Source organism: Cebus imitator, unplaced genomic scaffold (assembly GCF_001604975.1).
Source record: "Cebus imitator isolate Cc_AM_T3 unplaced genomic scaffold, Cebus_imitator-1.0 Scaffold119, whole genome shotgun sequence".
Lineage (NCBI taxonomy): Eukaryota > Metazoa > Chordata > Mammalia > Primates > Cebidae > Cebus > Cebus imitator.
In genome coordinates, this window is record NW_016107434.1 from 3,025,939 (window position 1) to 3,051,005 (window position 25,067).

General features: G+C 42.8%; 1 protein-coding gene across 3 annotated transcripts in view; it reads left to right on the top strand.

Moving 5' to 3' along the window:
- Positions 1–730: 730 nt before the first annotated feature.
- Positions 731–25,067, top strand: part of LOC108311892 (neuroendocrine protein 7B2) — a 51,986-nt gene continuing 27,649 nt past the window's right edge. For 2 of the 3 annotated variants that reach the window (XM_017539532.2, XM_017539531.1), the window contains exons 1-2: positions 731–949; positions 2,772–3,004. In XM_017539532.2, coding sequence (XP_017395021.1) covers positions 2,779–3,004 — 226 coding nt within the window. In that variant the 5' untranslated portion in view covers positions 731–949; positions 2,772–2,778. Of the gene's footprint in view, positions 1,002–2,771; positions 3,005–25,067 lie in introns of all 3 variants that reach the window. The other variant, XM_037742373.1, reaches the window with a different exon arrangement.

The following is a 25,067-nucleotide window of genomic DNA, read 5'->3' on the forward strand; positions in this document are numbered from 1 at the left end:
TTCACTCTTGTTACCCAGGCTGGAGTGCAATGGCGCGATCTCGGCTCACCGCAACCTCCGCCTCCCGGGTTCAGGCAATTCTCCTGCCCCAGCCTCCTGAGTCGCTGGGATTACAGGCACGCGCCACCATGCCCAGCTAATTTTTTGTATTTTTAGTAGAGACGGGGTTTCACCATGTTGACCAGGATGGTCTCGATTTCTTGACCTCGTGATCCACCCGCCCCGGCCTCCCACAGTGCTGGGATTACAGGCTTGAGCCACCGCGCCCGGCCTGATGGTTTTTTTAAACAAAAGTCTTAAGATAAACTTTTATTTGTGTGGAAGTTTAGAAGTAACACTTAGAGCCAATATTTCTACAGATTTTCAAGTTTATAACTAAGGAAAGTTTCTAGCTTCTGGTATTAAATATCCCAATAGTTTTAATGCTCAGTAAGAGGCCCCTCAGAGCAATATGTACCTTGTTAGCCACAATTAAAAGTTCTTAGGACTTCATCTTTTCTTCATCACTCTACCATTCATTGCCTTTTTCTCTCGAAACTAAAATAAAAGACTTAAAAACAAACAAACAAACAAAAAACCCTGTTCTAGAAGTTGGCAAAATTAAAGGTGTGCTATAGTGGTGTCCTGGCACATTGTAATTGAAATGAGAAAGGAGGTGAATGACTTCCACAGAGGTCGATGGAGGAAAAGGGTCTCTAGGAAATTTCGTAGTCAAGAGGTTTGCATGCAGAATGTGTGGGCTGAAACGCTGTGCGGCTCCTTGGTGAGAGGCACACTTACTGAGATGCAGTCTGAGGAGTCCTGACGAGACAACTTCCACCTGCTGGAGGAGGGGCTGGGGCGGAGCTAAGATGCGGAGGAAGGTGACGCACCAGCTCTCCCGTTCGCCCGCTCCAAGCCTGACCCCACCGAGGCCCACACTGCAGTAGGCTCCTCGCGCTGCCTCTCGGTGAGTACAGCTTTGATGTGGCCTCGGCCGCCTGCCGCTAGCCCGAGATTTGGTATCATCGCCAGTGGGGGAGGGAGTACTGCTAAAATCCTTGAGATGGAGGCTGGGGTCAAAGGATGGGTGGGGGATTCGAATGTTTGGCTGTTAGTAAGGGGAAGGGAGTACCGAGGGAGGAGATTGGGTAATCCGCCAAATCAGAGCGGCGTTTGCTAGCATGGAAGTCAAACAGACATCCTGCATTCAGAGTGGACAAGGGAAAGATGGAGATGGAGAGCCTCGCGCCTGCCTCCAGCCTTTTCCATCACAACTGTAGATTTTGCTGTTAAACGGCTACTCAGCTCTTTGGAGAGAGAGGTTTTATATCTAGCGGCTAGAAAGGTCCTTTGCAGAAAAAGAAATGGCGGAGTATTTTGTTTCAGTAAAGGAAATCCACGATTTTGCCTCCCCCCACCTCTCCGTCCCCCATCCCCAGTAGATGAATGATTAAAAGGAGGGTTTGCGCTGGGCGCGGTGGCTCACGCCTGTAATCCCAACACTTTGGGCGGCCGAGGCTAGTGGATCACCTGAGGTCAGGAGTTCGAGATCAGCCTGACCTACATGGTGAAACCATGTCTCTATTAAAAATACAATAATTAGCGGGGGGTGTTTGCGGACGCCTGTAATCCCAGCTACTCGGGAGGCTGAGGCAGGAGAATCGCTTGAACCCAGGAGGCGGAGGTTGCAGTGAGCCGAGGTCTTACCACTGCACTCCAGCCTGAACGGCAGAGCGAGACTCCGCCTTAAAAAAAAAAAAAAAAAAAAAAAAAAAAAAAAAAAAAAAAAAAAAAAAAAAAAAAAAAAAAAAAAAAGGAAGATTTCCAAGGCTGGTGCCTGAAGCATCCGTCCAAACAGGTTAAGGAGCAAGGATAATGTTCCCTTGTTTTGCAGACATAACCATAGAAGCCAACATTTAGGACAGGTTGACCCTCCCACCCCCAGGCTAGTTTTTTCCCTCTCACCACCACTGCCTCCCCAGATTCTAACCTCCAGAACTGTAAGGCAGTGTTACCAACATAATAATAGCAATATAGGGGCTCGTTCTGTGCCTGGCACACTCTTACCAGGCATTTGCACACATCCTCCCAACAACCCTGTAAGGTAAATGCTTTTATTGTCCCCGTTTTGCAGAGAAGGAAACTGAGGGACTTGCCCACGATCACTGAGCATGCTGCTAAGCAAACATACCTCAATCTACCCCAGCAGATTGCAGGGTGGGATCTAAGCAACGTGCATTTTCATTCCTTTCAGGATCTCAAACGTGTTGGGTGTCTGCTAAGCTAAAATGTTTCCCTGCCATCACTCGCAACCTTCCTGTGCTGCTTTACCATTTGTGTCTTCCTGACTCCCTCCTGTTAGCCTTTTCTTCCCTGAGACTGGGAAAACTCAAGATGCCACTATCTGTTTCTCACAATTGAAGCAAGTTTTGATTTATTTGTTTTAATAAGAGAGGGAGAGGGTGGTGAAGTTAGGAGTAACACAGAACTTTCAGGGAGCTACAAGGAGGATAAAAATTATGAGTGAGAACCGCCATTCCAGCCTAGCTTTTCCAAGAAGCAAACAAAGGGAACTGGATACCCGCAACTGTTTTATTTCATACCTTTCTGCAATAATGTCCTGCCTAGCATGGAGACTTAAGACAAAAGCAACCCTCTAAGGATTTTTTATTACAGTCTCTTTCTGGGGGGTCCTTGAACCACAACCTGGAGTGGTTGCATCATCATAATTGTATTATCACAACTGCCAATTGTAGCCAATTAGTATACATTTGGTCCTTAATCTGCAGGTTAAAAATGGTCTCCAGGATGGTCCTTACCGTGCTATCTGGCCTACTGTTTTTGCTGGCATCTGGATGGACTCCAACATTTGCTTACAGCCCCCGGACCCCTGACAGGGTCTCAGAAACAGATATCCAGAGGCTGCTTCATGGCGTTATGGAGCAATTGGGCATTGCCAGGCCCCGCGTGGAATATCCAGCTCACCAGGCCATGAATCTCGTGGGCCCACAGAGCATCGAAGGTATTTACTGTGTTCTGACGGTTTGAAGTTTGTGTTGGCATTTTAAATAATATATTTGCACACTTCTCACAACAACCTTATAAGTAGATACTTTTATTATCCCATTTTATTTTTTAGAGAAGGAAGCTAATTTTTAAGAAACTCTACTTTCTCATGGGTTTCCTTTTCTTCTTCTACAGTTTCTACATAATTACAAATACACACCCACATGAGAATATGAGTCCTGTGAGAGCAGAGACCTTATCTATCTGATACACAGCTGTAGCCCTAGTACCTAGCACAATGTTTGGTACATAATATGTGCTCAATTAATGTTTGTTGAATGAATGAAGGAGCATCTAGCGTTATTGCTAAAGAAAGATTAGAAACCAGACCTGATGTCTTCTCCACACGGCTGATCTTAGGGAAATTGTGTCATTAGATAGCTGCTTTTTGAGTTAATGCCAGCCAGTACTTGAAAAAGAGATTTAACATGTAGAACCTACAGGATCTGACTTGATTCGTACAAATGACTCCAGTATACCCAGGAGGAGCCAAAAGAGGTATTGACATTAACAGTGTATGCTGAAAGCTTTTGAAAATATTCTAAAATCTAACAATTTTATTAAATAATTAAGAATAATTAAATTCTTTTAAGGTGGCAAGACCATTTCCCCCCTGAAGTTTTCCAGGTTTTTCTGGTTGTGGTCATAATACTTATATTAAAAAGCAGTACTTCATTTGTTTGTGGTTTAATGATTTGCTTATAAAGAGAATCTAGCTCCTATGTGCTGGTGATGCAGCATAGGTTCCTTATTTCCATGCCTTGCTTTTTATCCTCTGATTCTGAATGATCTCCTTCTTCACTAAGGCAGAATCCTAAAGAAGCGGCATGGTTAACTTAAGTGGAATGCAAGGGAGCGTTTCCTTAGAGTTCAAGGATTTGCCCATGGAGTGGGTCTGAAGGAAAATGAGAATTTATCTCCAAAAACATACCAAGCAAATGCTGTTTGTTCCCTGCAGATTATGCATTATTTTGTCTGAGTCTGTGATTTTCTAAAAATGCTGTCTGCCCCAGGGTTCTGTGAATGCCAGGAATATTGTTGATATGTAATTCTCATTTTTATCTTGTTACCCATAGAATTAAGCCATTGAGTAAAACTAATTCTGTGAGATTGTGGTTTGTTTAGGTTGACATTTGGTTTCAAAAGCGGATTAACACAAATTAGTCGAATCAGCAAGCATGCAAACCTGGCAAACGGCTTGAATTAGAACAAATCAGACAGAGCTTCCTGTCATCCCTTTTGGGGAGAATCTCAATTCTTCTCAGCATCTGTCACCTGTTGCTTCAAACACACCTATAGATTTCAGGCCAGCTCTTTTGAGATAAACAATAAATATCTACCTTTTTAAGGCCGGAAGTGCTTGATTATTCACCTAAGCTGTTGTCATGGAGAAGGCTCTCCAAGTTTCCACTAACACCTGAGGCCTGATTGGTTGTGCTAGAAAAGAAACAGCCACTTGTGGGGCATCAAAAGCCTGTGTTTATCCAGAGACTCCATTCTCTCCGTATCCAACAATCTACTACCCATGATATACTAGGCAGTAGGCAGCAGGCTGGTATAGCTCTGCCGTAAAGATTCTCGGTCTGAGGGTGGAGAGGAAAGCGGGGATACACATCAAAAGTTATGACAGTATATCCCGGCAAGTGTTTTCATAGGTGTACACACAAGCTGCTGCCGTGAAGCAAAGAGAAGGGGTAATCTGCTCAGGAGTGGATGGGATGGCTGTAAGGGAATGCTGCTTGGAAGGGGCTACATCTGACCTGGGTATTGAAGAATGAGTAAGAATTCATCAGAGAACTATAAGTGTAAAGGCATGGAGGTACAACTATTATGTACCCACAAAAGCTAAAAGAAAATAAAAGGCATAGAGATATAAAAGATCATGGATTAAGACAATTCAGAATTTAAAACTCTGTTTCCCTTATTACTCTGGGAATAATGTGCTAACATAGCAATCTTAAGTCTCCCCTATCTGTCTGTGGAAGGGATCCATACTGACTTGAATTTTAGTTTTCTATTACTGTGTAACAAATTACCACAAATTGAGCAGTTTGACATGGCACTCATTTATTATTTGAGTTTTCCACTGCTCCGGAGTTTCATGTGGGTTGGAGTTCAGGTGCTGACCAGAAACGCCGTCTTGGCTGCAGCTTGGGTCCTCTTCCAAACTCGTTAAGGCTGCTGGCAGAATTCCATTTGAATTATATTGTAGGACTGAGTTCCCTTTCTCTTGCTGGCTGTTGGCCAACCAAGGCCCCCCTCAACTTTTAGAGGCTGCCTCAGGTTGTAAGCCGTATGCCTTCTCATAGCCAGAAGGAGAATATCTCTTTAGTCTTCTGCTTATAATATGATCTCTTTAGCCTTCTGATTATAATATGAGTGACTATCCCATGACCCTTTTCGTATAACAAGGGACTGATATCTCATTATACTCCCAGCAAGTAGGAATCTTGGGAGTCATCCTAGAATTGTCCACTATAGCTAGGATGAAAACTAACAGAATCGTCCAGAGATGATTAGGGCAAAAGCAACAAAATAAGAAGCCTAGGCTTTTCTCAGTCTGGGACCTTGGCATTTAATGTGTTGGGTGGTCTGCTCATTTTTTCATGTGAGTAATCATTGTTTCACCTCATCCATTGATTTCCACCATCTTTGCTCACACTCCCTCATGCTAATTCCCTCTGACAGACTCTTGGAGTATCTTCCATACACTTCCAACATTGACTTTTGGATTTTATTATGAAGAACCAAGTTGGAAAAGTTTATTTTTAATTGTTACAGAAAGAATATACATACTATAGTATCATATTGTATGGTAATACTGTATTCTGGTGTGAATTTCAACATAGATTTAACATGGTGATTATGAGCACAAACTATTGCCAAAGACACCTGAATCTGAATGCCAGCTTCATACTGTATTTTGTTGTGAATTTCAACACACATTAACATGGTGATTATGAGCACAAGCCATTGCCAGAGACACCCAAATTCAAATGCCAGTTTCATTTATTACTGATGTGACCTTGGGCAAATTACTTAACTCCTATAAGCTTTTGTTCAGCTTAGGGGTAGGATTTAAATTCACTTACCTTTAAGCAGGTAATGTTCCAGTCCAGAGAAGCAAAAACAAAGTTTCAGCATGGGAAACTGCACTTCCATGAAGTCATTTCTAAACGAATCATCATCATCACTTTAGATAATTAGTGGACGTTAAGTTCCTTGCAGGCAGAGTTGTTTACTACCCAACACATGGTACTTAGAAGACAAATATCTGTCTTATTTTGTCTACTTCAATAAATTAATCGTATCATCAATGGACTTTAACAAATGTGTATGTTTGCTCTCAAATATAGAATTATAAATTGGCCTTTTCATATAGGAATATAGTATCAGTATAGATTACTGTTAGGTCAGTGAGGTATCATATAACCCATTAAAAAAGATTTTCTTCTTTGATTCCATATCTCTTCTCGTTACTGTACCATTTTTCTGCTGCCTTTCGCAGCAACATTTCCTCACATGCTGGTTGTCCTTCTTCACCTCTCATTCTCTCCTGGTCCACTGTAGCCCACTGTTCTCGCCACTCATTCATCAAACAACTAGTGTTTACTGAGTGCCAGGCACTGTTTTAGGTACTGAGGAAATAAACGTGAACATCAAAGTAGCAGGGTGAGGAACCGTAATCCTTAAATCAACAAATAAGTATTGGGCTTTCTTTTTTTCTTTACCCATTTCTTAGTTTCATTTGCAGGTTTCTCTGGCTCCTCTAATGAGGCCTTTAAATGTTCAGTTCTCCAGGACTCAGTGCTGGGTCCACTTCTCTTATTTCCCTCAATTCTCTATCTACTTGATCTCAGTCATTCTCTTGACTCTCAATCCATTTTTTGGCTGGTGACTCCAGTATTTGTATTCCAGCCCATGTTGAGAAATGCTGAGTATATGATAAAATATATTGTTTGCTAAGAAGAACGATAGCAAGGAAAACCTGGTTGCCCCCCACTCCCCACACCAAGTAGAAAACTGCTTGGGGCATTCTAAAGTAGCAGACAGATGTATATCATACACAGGTTAAAACAATTCTTTAAGCGCAAGATATGTGATTCTGCCCCCGTGGCTCCCTCGTGGAGAAAACTTTCTGGTTTGTCCTTGATCAGTGGTGAGCAGGCACCAGCTGCCTACCAAGTCTATCTTGGTTCTATGAGAAAACACAGGACACCTGCTGTTAATAATAATCACCTGTTCAGAGAGAATAAACACGGGGGTCAGAGTCTGCTCGAGGCCCTCAGCCCAGAAGGCTGTCGGCCCTTGAGGCTTTCAGCTCGGAAGCCTGTTGGTCCCTGGATAGTCTCACTTTGCTGTTCTATCTGGGTGTCTACTTTTTAATGCCTTCAGTGCCGTGTGGGTGGGGGTCTCTATGGCTGAGCTGGTCTCAGTAAGCCCACACTTCTTTCCTTTGTATCCAGAGGCTTTCACTAATTGCTGATTGCCAGGTCTCAATCCTAATTTCTCTAATACCACCTTCCTCAACCTGTTTATATCCGTTTTTTCCGTCTAAGTAAATAGTGCCGCTGCTTAGCCATATAGGCAAACTACCTACAGTAATCCTTGATTTTCTGCATCACACTTCTTGCCTCAATTTTAAGTAATGTGTTTCATTTATGTTTCTAAAATACATGTGCAGTTTGCCTGTCTGCTTCTCCCTAGCTCTACTCCAGACACCCTGGTCCAAGATACCATCATGTCTGGCATGGAGTTTTGAAATCGCCTCCTAGCTCATCTTCCTGCTTCTATTCTCGATGTCTTTCCAATTGTTCTTCACCGGAAGGGCAGAGTTTAACTTCAAAAGTTTAAACCATATTAGTGTCACCTCCATAGTTACAATTCCACTGGTGGCTTCCCATTGTACCCTGGATAAAAATAACCCTTCTTGCATGACCTGTGAGGACCCACAGCTCCTGTCCATCATACCCCTTCTTTGTTCCATGCATCCTGGCCCTGAGTCACAGTGGCCTCTTCCCACCTCAAAGCTATCGACACAGGCTGTTCCTGTGTTCTCACTCTTAGTGCAGCTGTATCCTCCTGTTGAGGTCTGTTTCAAAGTCACCCACACAGAGCCTGCCTGACTGCCCTGTCTGAGTAGCACCCTCCTCTGTTCTCGGTTGCAGTGTCCCCCCCCCCACCCTTTTTTAAGCTCCATAGCATTTTTTGTCATTTATAATCATTGTTTTCTTGTTTATCTCTCCACTGGGTTTTAAGCTGCACCAGGCTATATCTGTTTATTAACTGCATTATATTCCAGGTACATAGTAAACATTCAGTAAATATTTCAGGAACTAATATACACTATTAGGGGGAAATATATCTAATGGCAGTAAGTACGTAAATCCTACTTTACCTCTGGATCTGTGAAGACTTTTTTCCTTTAAGTTCAAGGAACATACTCCATTTCTATTCTGTGTTTTTAAAGATCTCTGCCTAGAAGTTCTAGTCATGAGCTCAGTGATGTGCTGAGCAAAAATGTCTGTTACCTAAAATTGACTGTTACTGTGATCACCATGGTGCAAAGTTCGCACCCTTTGTACAGCACTGCCCAAGGGGCCGGAAGGACTTTTTGCAGTCCTGGGACTAAACCAGCAGAGGGCCAACTAGACAAGAAGTTTATTTTGGAAGACTCCTCAACTCTGGTAGCCTGGTCATTAATAGCTCTAAGTGGTAGAAGCCTTTGCCAAAACATCCAGAGAGGACTGGGGGTTATGTTTAACTTCCCTGTGGGCGCCTTAAAATCAGGTTGGTAAGGAGCATCTTTCAAATGGGTAAATTCTTAATCCAAAGCAAATAAAAACACAAACAGGGACCTACTTGGCATTACGTAACGAGTGTGTATGTTTATGGCGGACAACTGGGGTTGAGCCGTAGCCATACTATTTTCTAGCTGTGTGTAATCTTGGCAACTTTCGAAGCCTAGTTTTCTCAAATAAAATGGGCTTCTCGGGTTCGAGTTGGTGTTTGAAAAAAATAAAATGGGGTTCCAGGCCACTCTTAGATGTAATCAGTGGATGCTGTGAGTAACTGAATTACAGGCCTTCCCCCTCTCACTTTGTGGATTATTGACAACATGTTTCAATCTTTAGCGGCTTGCCCCAATCTTATGTTTGATTGCTCATCAGTTAGCAATACAGTTCAGACATGCTTCGGTTCGCCCGGTATTTCAGCAGTAACCATCTTCTCCCAAGCCCAGAGTTGCTCACTGGTCTCCAAGACATAGCTAAATGGCTACTGCTGTTGCATTATCCCCAGAAACAAGCCACCAGCTGTGGCTTGTCCAAGGGACTGATTCGGAGAACCATGGGCCGTGACAGGGGAGCTCTTGGGAGTCAGAACTGGTTTTGCCAGCTGACACTGATAATGGCCTTGGATGAATCCAACCAGAAAATGCGCTTTCGTTTTCAGAACATTAACAGCCCCAGGTAAAAGATGGGCTGCTCGGTGCCAGCTGTTCCTTTTCCCCACAGTGCTAGGCCACCAGCCATCTAGTACTGTAATAACACCAGGTATCTGGCCATTAAGATAGAAATGTATCAACTAATAGCATTGGATGGCTCTGAATAATTTAAAATCCATATTGCCAAACATTAAAATACCCAGGTTCTTTTTTATGACACTGTTGGACTTCAAATTTTTCATGTAGAAGTAGAGACCCAAGGTTACTTTCTTAATAAATACCAAGTGGAGAAAGAGTCCTATGGAAGATAGGCTGCTTGAAGGGGCAGATCCTAGGAGCCTCTACTCCACCGGGCTCTGGCCTTGGTAAAGGAGCTGCAGTGCCTCCGCTTTGCCACAGCGTGGCAACAGTTGCCTCCATTTGAGGATAGGAGGGTGAAGCAAACCTTGAAGAGTGGGGGACTCTTTCTGGCTAGTCTCTCTCTGCAGCTGGAGAAATTACTGCAGCTGACTCTTGACTCATACAGCTTGACTAAAATCTGTTTCTAGGTTATCCCCTCCCTGGAGGAACCAATGAGAACATTGGGTTTGGTTTGTAGGCCATCTTTGAATGAACTGGTCCCCCAGTTTGGCCCCCAGTTTGGGGTTACATTTTGTCCACCTTGAACTTCAATCCTTAAAGTCTCTGGATGATTTTCAGTTTTCTCTGTTGAGCAATTGTGTGGATAGTAATGAGAAATTTAGAAGAAACAGGGGAGGTTGTTTTTGGGAGGGGACAGGACAGGAAAGATGAACATGATGACATGTTTGTGTGTGTTTAAGGTGCCCTGGGTGTCCAGAAGGCACTTAGATGTATATGGCACAGGAGAGATGTCTGGGGAAGGGAAGGGTTTCAGACTCATCTCCGTGTTAGTGGTGGATGATGCTGTAGAATGGATGGGGTCACCCTGGGTGGGTATCGAGAACAGCAGGGCACCTAAGACAAAGGCCAGATAAATGAAGAATCCACAAAGGAAACTGGGATAAATTGGGCAGAAAGAAGAAGAACCAGAAAGAGTGTAATGAAAACAAGGGGCAGCGGTCGCCATTGTTAGGCTGAGCGGAGAGGTCACGTGAAATGCTAAGAACCACTGAGTGTCAAGTGTTCACTGCAGGTAGCAACACAGAAGTTACTACTTTGCGGGGCTTTGGGCAAAGCCGGCTCTGGGGAGCTGGGGAGTAGAGGGGGCCGACCCCACGCTGCAGTGCATTGAGGGGATAATGGGAAAGAAGGAAGAAGATACAACGTATAAATGTGTTTCCAGAATGTCAGGTAAAGGGGAGATGAATAATAGCTGTGGAAGGATTGGGGAGGGTGAGTGACTTCGAGCTGAGGAAGGGTTCTGTGAAGGTTGTTGTTTGAGGATGTGAGAGGTTGAAACTGCTGAAGTGCTCATTGCCAAGAACCAGCAGAGAGGGAGAGTTGAAGGTGTGGGATGTGAGCAGGCCACTGAGGAGGTGGGAGAGGACGAGGACTGGAGCACAGGGCGAGGTCTGGGTCTCAGGTCTTTCTTTCCTCCATTGGGAAAAAAGAAAAGTGGCAAAGATGTGCTGGGGTACGGAGAAGTTTGGCGGTTTTAGCCTCAGGTGTCTGCAAGCACTGTACTAATTCTCACCACCTGTTCAATTAAGATAAGAATACAAGAGTGAAATGCAGTCTCCCAAATCTCTTTTCTTTGCCAGCTTATGCATTTCATACACCTTATTGTTACGTCTTTCGATGTTTTAAAATTTAGGACAACACTATTTTTAACTTTTATAATTCTATTAGTTATTCACTAATTATGGTATAAACTTTTAATATTTACTTTTTATAACTCCTAGATACCTTGTAGATCAAAAGATCTAAACCATTTCATCTTTGTCTATTTTATATCTTGCTTAATTGTAATTAATGTTTTAGTGAAGCATAAACCTAGAACAAAAATAGAAAATAATCTTAATAGGGTGTTGGGGAATTTTATATGAGGAAGGTTTTTATATGAACATTTTATGTGTCTTTGAAAGAGTACAATATAAAAAGTTAGTACAGTATTATTGAATGCACAAAATGTGAAGTAATGTCAATCTTTCACAAATAACAATTTGTCAAGAATCACAATTTCAAAGTAGTAGGCTTAGTAATTCTAAATAATGATTAGCAAAACTTGTCATCATTCTCAATTAGGAATGTTCTTGAATTTTTGTGAATTTGCAGTCACATGAGATCTTTAGTCCATTCCTTATATAAAATGTGACTATCTCAGAATGCCAAAGAGGGGCACAGAAAACCAGATGACAACTCCTGAAATTAAGTTTACTGTGTAGCAACTATTAATTGCTATGCCAGTTGTCTGTAGAATAATGCTTTGAAATGTTCACTTCTATATGGGTTGGAACCTGGGCAAGTCTGAGCCCCAGTATATTTTCCTGGAAGTCACTAAACTAGATGTAAATCCTGAGTTCACTAGAGAAATAGAGAAATAGAACCAATGAAATGTATATATAGAGGGAGGGATAGTTAAAGAGTTGGCTGATATCATTGTGGGGGCTGGCAAGTTGAAACTTTGTAAGACAGACTGGAGACTGGGGTAAGAGTTGATGATTTGAGTCTGAAGACGGTCCAGAGGCAGAATTCTTTCCTTTTCAGAGGACTTCCGTCTCTTCTCTTAAGGCCTTCAGCTGATTGAATGAAGTCCACCCACATTATGGAGAATAATCTGCTTTTCTTAAAGTCCTCTGATTTAAATGTCACTTATTTAGATACCTTTACAGCAAAATCTAGTGTTTGGTGTATGACTACACAACTGGGTACTATGTCCTAGGCAGGCTGGCAAATAATAGGGTGTTGGGGAATAAAATTAACACAGTTGTCATCAAGCCCCCATTTTCTAAAGAAAATTATTATAATCCACATAAATACAGTATTTTGCTTTTGAATCCCTCTTTATGGAATCTGGTTCTCAAATTGTCTTCATGCACAGTGTCATGCTTACCCTCACAAACACTTCCAGGAGACAGGAAAGGAGGGTGAGTATTCCTTGCCACCTTTTACAGACGTGGAAAAAGAAACTCAGAGAAGTGACTTATCGGGGATACAGCTTGTCCTATGGTCTGTTCAGGCTGCTGTAACAAAAGTTCCATAGACTAGGTGGCTGAAATAACAGACATTTATTTCTCACAGTTCTGGAGGCTGGGAAGTCCAAACCAAGGTGCTGGCAGATTCTGTGCCTGGGGAGAGACTGCTTCCTGATTCATAGATGGCTGTCTTTCACTGTGTGCTCACATGGCAGAAGAGATGAGAGAACTCTCTGGGGCCTCTTTTATTACCATCACCTTGGGGATTAGGCTTCAAAGTGTAAATTTTAGAAGGGATACAAACATTCCATCCATAGCACAGCTAGTAGTTGTGGGATCAGAACCTGAGCTGGACCCTGGTGTTCTCCTCTTCTGTCTGTCCAGCACATCACACTGTTTCTTTAGCTAGTTGATCTAGTTGATTATAGGTACTGTACAGATTCAGAAAGGGTTAAAGGTTGACCAAATTGTGGTCAAGGTTTATCCTTAAGGATGATCCTCACTCCAGGGCTCATTGCTGATACTTCTTTGTATTTGCTTCTTTAGCCTCATTGTAAATTGGCATTTATGATGAGGAATGGCTTGCCTTCCTCACTAGACTGTGAGATTTGCAAATGCACACACAATGTCTGCCTTGCTTTTTGTTTCTGTAGTGCCTAGACAGAAACAGGCAAATAACACTCACTAAATATTTGTTGAAACAACCTTGGCATATTTGCTCCCTTGGAACAACCATAGACCTCTGAGACACCAGCAAGTGGGGACTAGTGTTATTCCACCCAAGATTATCCAGCCTCACAACATGTAAATATATCTGGAGCATTTTGACAGTAATAACCTAAATGTCACTGGCTTTTTTCATCCTTTGTGCCTTAGGACTGCGACTTCCTGGAAAGTGCCCTAAACATTTCTGGAGATTATAGGGCATATGCCATGCATGATCCTGAGCATAATGAACTGGTCCATTTCCATGGGACAGTTACACATTTTCCCCTTTTCCTCCCCTTGTCCCCTTTAAGTCGGGCACCACCATGCCCTTCTGCTAATGATTGTCTCCCATTACAGCTGGTGGGTGCCCCCAAGCTGTGCAGCCTCAGGGTGTCCTATTGTAGTGGGTGCTGACTTGGGAGGGCAATGGGAAATGCCTTCAGTGTGTGCTATGGTCTGAATGTTTGTGTCCCCTCAAGTTCATATGTTGACACCTAATCCTTAGTGCAATAGTATTAAAAGATAGGGTCTTTGGGAGTGATTAGGTCATAAGAGCTTCGCCCTCACAAATAGGATCCATGCCCTTATTAAAGAGGCTAGAGGGAGCTTGTTTGCCTTTTCTACCATGGGAGAACACAGTGAGAAGGAGCCATCTGTGAGGAACAGGCCCTCACCAGACACAGAATCTGTAGGCATTTTGATCTTGAACTTCTCAGCCTCTACACTGTGAGCAATAAATTTCAGCTGTTTGCAGATCACTTGGTCTAAGGTACTTTTTTACAGTAGCCTGAATAGACCAAGACAGTGTGCCTTGACACCCCCAAATATTAGAGTTTTTAGGGAAACAGTTTTATTTTTCTGCCCCTCTGCCCCACAACTTTCTGTAGGATTCACATGGGGGGGTTGGACATGGAGACAAAGCTAAACACTGGGAACCACAGGTACTAAACAATCCCTTCCTTCCCATTGACCATTAAGGCGTTATTTATTGCCTGCCACCTCGGGGTTGGCAAGCCAGACCCCTCTTTCTTCAGGGTGAGCTTCCTCCGGGAGGTTTCTCAGTTCCTCATACAAATAGGCTTCTGGCAGATGTCCTCCCAGACATACCTGTTCAAAACCCAGAGCGTTCAAGCTGGGACTCTGTTTCATGTCACCTGAGGCATGCCATCTAGAAAAAGGGGGAGGCAACAGGAAGTGTGCTGAGTCACCAGGGAAGCCGCAATCAACACTTTCCCACAGGTAATTGACAAAGTGGATTGGGCACATGTAGGAAGTGGAATTGTGGTAACTAAATTTTATATATTTTATGGTTTGCAGAAATACTTTTCTATGTTCTGTCTTATTTGATACAGCCTTTAGAAAGGTTAAAAAAGTTTAACATTGCCCATAATGGTGCAGCTTGAGCTTTACAAGTTCAATGTCCTGTTGGCAGGACAGCTGGGTTAGGTTTAAATGCTCCCCCTCAACCAGCTGCCTTCAGTCCTAGTAGTCTAGTACAATCCTGTGATATTTAGCTGAGAAACTATAACGATGCTGGGAGTCGTGGTAAACCACATGTGGATTGGGGCGGATGGTGTTTCAGGGACGTGCAGCTTCTGGAAGCAAATTTTCTGACAAACTGCCTTCTTGGAACCAATTGGTGCAAATACCTTGGGCACCACAGTTCATAAAAAAAACTATTGAAGGCGGCTGGAAGGGTTTAGCAGACCAGTTTCATACCACAAATATAACTGACCGTGCACTTTTGACCATGGTGTGCTGTGTGATGTCAGTAGAGGAAGGGGCACTGGCGGTGGGGGCTGGGGTGACAGGGTTTGTACAGCATAGCAGGAAGAGCACTCAGGCAGGGCGCCCTGGGGTTCGAGCCCCAGCTCAGACCAGCTGTGTGGCACTGAACAAGCCCCTTCAGTCCTGCAAAGTTTAGTTTCCCAATCTAAAAATGGAGATAAATTGTCCAGTCTATCTCACAGGGTTGATAGGGCAGTCAAATTAAATAACGTATATAAAAGTATTTTGGAAAGTATTAAATGGCACACAGGTACAAAGCATCGTTCTCATGGTCCTTAATTCTTTCATCCTCCTAGACATATTTCCAAGTGGAAGTGGCTTTGGGATTGCAAGATAGTCCTATCTTTCTGTCTTAGGTTCCCTGTGTTCTCCTGTTAGCTGTGGCCTCAGAAAGCTGCCCCTAGCAGTTGCATGTTAAACTTCGGCAGAATGAATTTCCCGCCTGGCCGTAAGTGCTCGGCCCGCTGTTGGTGTTGACCTTAGGAATCAGAAACCTGTGACTCTAGTGAGGATGGATGCTTTCTGAACACTCACAAATAGCAACGTTTTCATACTCAAATTTGCTCTGTTCTCTTCTTGCCCTTGGGACTTTACAAATGTTGTATTCTGCCGTGAAATAGGTTATAGAAGCAGGCTTAAAGTGAAGGAGACTGCCAAGCCAAAAGTGAAACGTGTCCATGTGGATATAACATGTCAGTGGAAGAAAGTTGTGAATTGAAAACCTTGTTCTCTGTGGTTTGAGAACAGACTCCTCTTGCGGGGGTCTCTGGTAGTCCATAATCAATACGTTTCCTTGAACCAAATAGCCTATCAAAATATTATCTAATACATTTCCACTTTTATTTACTCAATGAGTAATTATCAAGTGCTTACTACCTGCCAGGAACTGTGGCCTTGATGTTTCAAAACCCATAAACATGCATCTAACTTATTTATATAGGATCTCCATCAGGCACTGTCTTCTTTTAACCTTTCAGGAAAGGTTAAACTCTGACCAGAGGAATTCAGCATGTTTATAGAAAATCAGGAATGGAACAGAATTCGACTGCTTTCCCCCTTGCTTTCCCATTCCCTGACTGCATGTTCCTTTGGTACTTGAGTCTAGAGGCATCCAGAGGTATAAGAATAACAAAAGCTCGGGGTAACAAAGTGTTTTCATGCAGTGCCTCACCCCCAGGGAGGTGGGCCGGCTAAAAGGATGTGATACAAACTGATACCCAGGGAACGGCAAACAGGAGTAGCTGGCCCCGTCCATCTCTTACCATGACTCACAGCCCTTGCTTAAGGGACTTAAAGTCTAGGCAGGGAAAGGGGCATCAAACTTAAAATGCACAGCTGCAACATACTAGATAGAAGTTGAGAACCCTGTATGTGGATCAGACAGACAGTCACCACTGGAGTTCAAGAGGGGGACAGGGCATTGGCCCCCAGAGAAGACGTCATAGATCAAACTTGAGCTGGACTGCCTTGAGGAAGGGTGGGATGGAGATGATACAAATTCAGATTCAGGCAGGGAGAAATGAAAAGAAACATACTTTTTAATCAGTGTATGTTGAGTGGAAGGTGGTCATGGGGAAGGGAGGGTGGCAGGGAAGGCTGCATGCATTTAAGGCTGTCTCCAAGTTTCTCTACTTAAAGAGCATCTGGGCACAGGGGCACATGGTCTGTATTACTCAGGGCCCTAAGCTCACCTGGGAAGCTCCATCCTCCCTTCTGCACCTTGCCTATGGAATGTCCTGTAACATCTATCTGTCCTTGCAGATAAAAAGGCTGCCCCAAATGTAGGGATACCCTCCAAGCCAGCAGAGGTGGTAGCAGTGGATTTGGATAGGATGTTAGGTTGGATATTTCCCTTTGTATTGGCCAAATACATGCACAGATGGCACCAGCACCATTGGGGTCTCTGGAGATGGAGGTAGGTATTTCTTCAGTGACTCAGTACTTAACAACTGTCAGAGAGATAATAAGAGAAATGTGCCTCCTGCACTGCTCAGCATGTGCTGGATAATCTGTGAAATGATCTTTCCTTGAGGTGCGCCACCTTTTCCAGGTGATTGTTCACTAGGACATATTTGATTATAAGCTCCCAGAGTGTCAGACACGGACCTCTCATGGCAAGTTAGACCATCCCAGGTTCCCAGTGGGTGTCAGTGCAGTGAGTGGCAGGAGGAAAAGTTTCTGACCAAGACAGAGTGATACCTATCCAGGGCCAACATGACCATAGCGATAGGCCTTGCCAGAAGGGATCTGTGGCAGGCTCCTGGCACTACTGGCCATTTCCCCCAGTGGCCTGTTCAAGTTTTTCTTTGCATGCGACAGAGATTATGGCTGAGGAAACAGCCACGCCAGGAGCCTAGCCGGCCCTGCAGAGGCCCAGGGGACCTTCCTGATGCCATCTTTCTGGTACGACAGCTCAGCAGGCCTGTGTCAACAAGCCCTGCATGGTTTGGACAAGATATGAGTGACTAACGTTTTCCTCCAGAGCAGCAGGAATGGATGGGCCTGCTGGGAAGAGTCCCTTTGCTGTAAACTACCTAAGATGCCTGTCTCCTGAATTGCAGCAGTGGATCCCTTCTCCGTATCTTGCTTGATTTCCTTTAAAAAAAAAAAAAGAAAGAAAGAAAAAATCCTCAGCAGATGATGGGAGGGACTATTTGCTGAGTTTGTCCAGACCCGAATAGCCCTTGGTCAGTGAAGTATGCAAAAACATGGCAACAATGCAGGTGCTCTTGTCTGAAAATGTTTGCAAAGGAAGGAGAGGAAACGGGTTATTCTGACAGTAAATGATACATAATACTAATATTGGAAGGATTTTTTTTTTTTTTTTTTTTTTGCATGTGTGGGCAGTGAATAGAATTTTTGGTAGTCATCTATCATTTAACTAGGTCTGTATACAGCACACTGGAGCCTGGTAAGTGCCTCTGTTTTTTTTTATGTCAGAGTTTTGGTGCCTAGGGGTCTGGGCTGTGGACAGGCAAGACGTACCTGCTGCAGGGTACCTGCTCCCAGCTTGCCAGATCCGTGGTTCTGACAAAAGAGTTATCAGTACCTCCAGACGTTCCTCCTGCAGCCTGCCTATCCCCCCAGGTCATCTTCTGACCTTGCCCCAATGAGTCCATGCTCCTGGGCAGGTCAGATCACCTCCCCCACTCAGTTTGGACATCAAGGAGTCTGTGTGAATGACCACCATCAGTTTCTCTGCAGTCTAGCCAAAGGAGCTGAGAGATAACTGGCAGAATGGCCCACAGCTCTATCAGGTATCCAGCACTGTTCTGATGGAGAAGCAGTAAGAATGAACCTACCTTAGATCTATTAATAGAGCTCATTCCGCAGAGGAAAAAAATCCAACTAATCCAGATGACTGCATGAGCCCGAGGTCATTCACATGTAGCTTTGGTGGGTAATGAGAGGCACACATCATACCCATGCTCTTGTCGTTCGGGGGCCTGCACGCCTCTTGGGTCCTCTCTAGACAGCCCTTCTGACTGCAGGGTGGACCCCAAAAGGAGGTCAGCTTTTCACCTCGATTACCCCTACAACTTAAGACATTTGTCTCCATGGGTTTTTGGCAATCAATATTGTACAGGCAGTAGTTTAATTTTTTCATGGTATCAACCTGATATTAAAGCTCTAGAATCTGGGAAGAGCAAGCAAAGCTTACCTGACTAACTCCACAATTACATTTGAAATGGATAATCGAGATATAATTGAAAATATAGAACATATTCTTTCTGTAACTGCAAAAGTTTGCTATAACTAGCAAAAGGAAATACTAAATTGAGTCACAGTGTTGTAGGAGAAGGAAGCAAGTATTTATTTTGTATCTACTATGTGCCAAACACCTTACATGTTGTGAGTTTGCCCTCAGAAATCATATGCAGATGATTCTATTTTACAAGGGAAAGTTGAGGTTTAGGGTGGGTGAGCAGCATGCCAAGATGGAACAACTAAAGGGCCAAGGACCTGGGTTCAAATCAGGGCAAGGTTACACCCTTGGCACCATTTACATTTGCGTCAGATCATCCTTTGTGGTGGAGGCTGCATCCCTGGCCTCCACCCACTAGATGCCAATAGCATTTTCCCCAGTTGTGATAACAGAAATGTCTGCATGAGCAGACACTTGTCAAATGTCCTCTGAGGATCAAAATCAAACCCCCTATAGAGACCCATGGCTCTAGAGGCTTTATTTTTTCTGCCAGCACACACTCGGAGTGAAATTTGGGAGTGCCTTGAAGGATGCTATATGGATGACTTATGTTTCGATATGTTTTTTCTTATGATGAAGATGATAAAGCTGTCGTGGATCATTTAGAAAATAAAGATTGTTTATAATCTTACCACCCAGAGTTACCTACTTTCCACATTTGCCTATGTTTTCTTCCAGTCTGTTTTCTATGCAAACATAGGTAGTTTTTAAAATCATACAGTAAATCTTTGATCTCTATTTTTATACTTAATATGATATCAAGAGCCTATTCCTATAACAAATCAATGTCATTATTTTTAGTAGCTGTATTCTATTAAATGTTTATGCCTCAATTTACTCATCGTTTTTCCAAATGTTGGCCATTTAGAGTTCTTCCAGTTTATCCCATCATAAACATGGCTTCAATGAACATATTTTGCATCAACTTTTGTGTACAGTCTTGATAAATTCTCTGGGGTATATGTTTCTATGAAAAGAAGAAGAATTGGGTCAAGCTCTGCACCTATTGTTTAGGCTCCGTTTCCTACATACTGTCAGGTTGCCTTCTGTCAGAGTTGGATTTACATGGCTGTGCTCTCTCACTCATTTGTGGGCGTCTTGTCTCACTTGTTAACTATGAATATTACCCTTTTAGGCAAAAATGGCATCCCATTGTGTTTATTTGATTACCAATGAAACAGAACATCTCTTCCTATTATATAGCTATTTGCTTTTCTTAGTCTCTGAGATGTTTGTTAATACAATGCATTGCTTCTTTATTAGATCTAATTTGTATCTATCCACTTTAAGATTCGTTGCTTTCCATTTTCACACATAGACTTAAAACTACAGTTCTTTAAGCTGTTTAACAGCGTACAGGAAGACTGAGGCAAGAGTTTAGAGGAGAGATGAAAGGGAGTGCTTCCATATAAATTGGAGATTACCTCAACTAGAATTAACTGAGACCTGACGTTGGAAGAAGAGGAAAGAATGGCGATAGAGGAGGTAGTGCGGAGGTGTCCCGACAGGATTTCCTGTGATGGCCACCAGGTGGTGCCATCCACCCGGGAGGATCTGATGTCTCTGGTGCAGGGGAGCTGGAGCGCTGGGGCGAGTATTGAAGTGGTCACAAGTGAGGTGGTTGGAGTGTCATTCATATACGTAATTGGGCCTCTGTAATTAACCTGCCAATGATCATGAGTTGGTGCACGTGTCTTTGTGTGTAGTGCAGGGAGGAGAAGATTAGGGCCGTTAAAATATATATATATAATGTGTATATGTATATATACATATATATGAATGACAGCTTTACTGAGATATAATTTACATACTGTGTAATTCAACAATTTAAAGTATACAATTTAATGGTTTTTAGTAGATTCACATAGTACAATCAGCTTTAGATTTTTTTTATTGCCTCATAAAGAAACGCCATTCCCCTTAGCCATTCCCTGCATCTCTGCCCCCTTACTCCTTCCCTCAATCTCCTTTCCCCAGACCCTGGAAACCACTACTCTACTTTCTGTGTCTGTGAATTTGCCTCTTCTGGACATTTCATATAAATGGAATCATAGAATAGGTGGTCTTTCGTGACTGTCACTGTTTGTCCTAACCAATGCTACACCAGCTTGACTTTGTGACACAAGGCATCAGGGTAGCCAGAAAAACTTACTGTTTTAAGTGATACAGCATTTCCAGGCTCATTAGGACAGAGAAAAATACCTAGAACACCAATTTTCCTACCTTGTGGATCAGCAGAATCACCTGGGAAGCTTAAAAGGAAAGATTCCTGGCCCCTGATCTCTCCAGGAATTCAAATATGGTAGTTCCAGGGACTCTGGGCTGCTTGGGATTTTTTCAGTGCCATGAGTGATTCTAATGACTGCATCACTGTATGCAGTGGGACTCAAGTTTTGAGCAGAGGCAGGAGAAGAAAATGGCATTTCCCTGCAGATGGGCTGTACCAGCTGCAGCTTCAAGTCCAGTGCCTCTTACGGGAAAGGAACTACACCCTCATCATTTGCCACGTCTACATCTGCAATGCTGGTTCATGTCAGACTGTCATCTTTGACTTGGTATGACAACAGTGCGTATTTGAAGGCCATCAAACCAATGACATTAGCCGTGTTTACTGTTGAGCTGGAAAATACCTGCAATGTGGTATAGTAAGAAGAGCACTGAATCTGAATTCTGAAGCTCACCAGAGTGTTCCATTGACTAATCTCAGGGCTACTGTAAGCACCCAGTGAGAGTGGCCATGAGCGGTGACACACTGCACAAGTCAGGGTACTGGAGTCATGGGACTTTAGAGAATGTCTTGTCCACCTGCCTCATTTCATAGGAGAGAAAATGAGGCCCTGAGAGGTAAAGTTCTTCACTGAAGGTCATACGCCAGCTATTGCTGGGGCAGCCAGCACCAGGGTGTCCGGGCCTTTGCCTCCTTCCGTTTCTCACTGTGCCCTTCTTCCCCACATTATTCTCTTTTGGGATCTGAGGAATCGTATTTAATCACCTTTCATTTTCAGAAATGAGGAAACCCAGGCCTCAGTTGTCCATGGCCACAAAGCTAATTGATTTATATTTGCTTTGGATGACTAGGAGTCAAAATAATGACAGATTAAGAATGCAAGATGGCATTTGTATACAGCTTTTAAGAGGAATCCACAACAGATTCAAGTTTTGTGAGGTCTGAAACTCACGCAATTTGAAAACTTTTTTAAAGAAAAATAACACACCATTGCAAGGTCTGCACAAATAAGGGGCCCTCATTCACTTCACTATAAATCTACCTCTAGGAACAATAATGGGATCCCTAGTCATGTGTGTGCTGCTAGGTTCTTCTGTTTGTGTAAATAGCATGTGTCCTGCTAAGTCACCTCCACTCATAAAATGGAGGCCATTCTGTCAACAAATACGTACTGAACATCTGTTCAATAAATAAGGAATACTGAAGGGAACCAAGAGAGGAAAATAAGCTACTGTCTCTAACTCAGGAGATGAGGCACAAAGGCAGAAAGGGACCTCCCTCCCTACTGTGGTCTGGGCCAGGGTGCCTATGTGAGCCCAGCCTCTAGTAGGTCTCCAGTTTTGGTCTCGGAGAATCTTCCTTTCATAATCATTCTTCTCCCTCTGCCTATCAAATGGGGCGGTGGATGTTGACATGAGTCAAACCCTTTGAGGTTTTTGGGTGAAAAACTTTTCAAGATTTACATGACATTTTTGTGGTTGTGCCTACCCAAAAAAAGTCTCATATCTCAAATCACTGCCTTTAAATGAATTAAAAGTGCATTTATCCATCAGAGCCACATTCCCCTAAAATGTACCTAGTAGCACTGAAACAATTAGAATCACACAGGTATCCTGAATAATCCATGCCTCTTCTCAAGGAATTTTTTCCATTTTCATTTTTGTAAAACAACTTCTTTGTCCAGTGTGTTTATTTAAATGATCATATCAGCATTAGATTCTGGTTTGGGGTGTTTTCTGTTTGTTCGTTTTAAGCCTAGTTTCTGACTATTTCTGAAAGATACAACATAGATATAGGCCAGGAGGGAAACCAGTTTTAGGGTGTTCTCATTATATTCATTTTATTTCATTTTTTATTGTTAGGTTTACATTATTGAATTCCTGTGGAGAAGGAGGGGTTAGAACTGTGAAGAAGTCATAAGTCCCTTTAGGTAAAATCAAGTACTATTTGTCTCTAATCAAAATTGCCCTTTCCATTGATGGCAGAAATGACGGGGCCTCCACATCACCCAGAGTTCATTGTGTTGGTCATGGCAGTTTCACTGTGTTTGGAAAGTGAGCTTTTTGAAATGTTAAAGACAAGGGGCATGAAAACCTTGGCAGGGTTTGCAGCATCTCCTTCGAGTGCGGAATGGAGGACCCCAGAGCTGGCAGTTTGAGGAATGGCTGGTGGCTTCTGATGTCACAAACAGAGCTGTCACTCATGTGTCCCTTTGAATCATGGATCTCAAACATCCTCAAAAGCTCTTCCCTGGTAATTTCAAAACTCTGAACAAATCATTCCTAAGAAAAAAAATAAACAAAAATGCAGAGGAGCAAAAGGATATTTAGGATATGGTTCTAATTAAAATTTTTAAGTTTTCCTTTTCAAAATCCCGTATGAGCTATTAAATATGAAAAAACAAACTTCTGAATAGGAAAGCAATAAAGGCTATTACCCTTAGAGATTTTGAACCTTATAATAAACAAATAGGTCTTCTTTTCCCTGAGTGTTTCTTCTTACCAACACAAGGGAGCTGAGTGGTGGCTACAGCTCTAAAATATCGAACATGGCTGCCTACTGAATTCAGCATACATACGGAGGGATATGTTACATAAGATGCACATGCAGACTCTATTTCTACTAGCCTGTGGAAAAGTAAACATACCTGCTGTTATGAAGCTTCTAGTAAAGGAACTGCAAAAGAAACACATCTACTGGGCACTCCCACACTGGCCGAGGTATGTTGGAACCATCTGTATGCTTGCCTGTGGCATAGTGAACCTCGTGACTATCCGTTTGCCAATTATCCAGGCCCATTTAGCTCTGCTCCCACTCAGCAAGCCCTTCGGCTATTTCTGTGTTCGCTGGCACCTAAAGTCAAGGAGAAAGAAACGAACATTTATTAAGTGCTATGTTTGTCCCAGTTAATCTTCTCAATGAAGTATTATTATCACCCTGTTTTACGGAGAAGGAAGCTAATATTCAAAGAGATAAGATAACCTGTTCAGGACCACATATGTTTTTAAGTATAGAGCTCATGCGTTATAAAGTGACCACCCCAGCTAACATTTATTAAGCACAATATTTGCCAGAATTCTTACAAAATGTCTTACGAGGACTATTTTATTTTATCCTCAGACCAACTGCTTAAAGATGGTATTACTTAAGTATTCTTGTTTTACAGATGAGGTCATACAGCTAGTATGACAGAGCCAGTGTTCAAACTCAGGCATCTGGATTGCAGCCTGCACTTTTGACCACCACGCCTAACCTCCCCTATATACCTGCTCTGCCCGATTTGGTATTCACCAGGCCCACAAGGCTACTAAACACCTGAAATATGGCTGGCTCAAGTTGTGATATGCTCAAAGTATAAACTACACACCTTATTTGGAAGAAAATACGAAAAAAAGAATATAAAATATCTCATTAGCAATTATTTATATCATTTACATGTTGAAATGGTAATTTGGTTATATTGGGATAAAAAATTATTAAATTTAGTTTCACTATTTCTTTTTACTTTTTGAACTGAGAAGACTAGACAATTGAAAATTACAAATGTAGTTCACGTTCTATTTCTACAGAACAGCACTGCTGTATACAATTTTAAAATATATAAAGGGGGACTGGAATTGACTCAGGCCAACATTACTTTTCATCAGTAGTTCTAGTTAAAAATTGGGTTGGAGTGGGTGAATGGGAAGGTTGAAGCTGTTTTTTAAGATAAGTCTGGTGTTTTCATGAATTTGAGTTATGTGTGCTTTCCTCACGCCTTTTACCGTGTGTGGGTAAGAGAGTTGCCATTTTTAAGGTTCAAGAGAATTCCGTGAGGTATATCTCCAGTGTCTCTGTGGAGTGCTTCAGCTGTCTGAGTGTACTGCCAGAGGCCTCTCTTTCGGACTTTAAGGCACGAATTGCTCACCACTCTTCCACACAGCTTTCTGGCCACCTTTGAGTCTGTCTCTTCTAACATAACATTGAGTTCTGGCTCCAGGTATGGTTCCTGGCACAAAGTTGATAATAAGTCATGAATGCTTTTTTGTTTGGTTTTGTTGTAGTTTTATT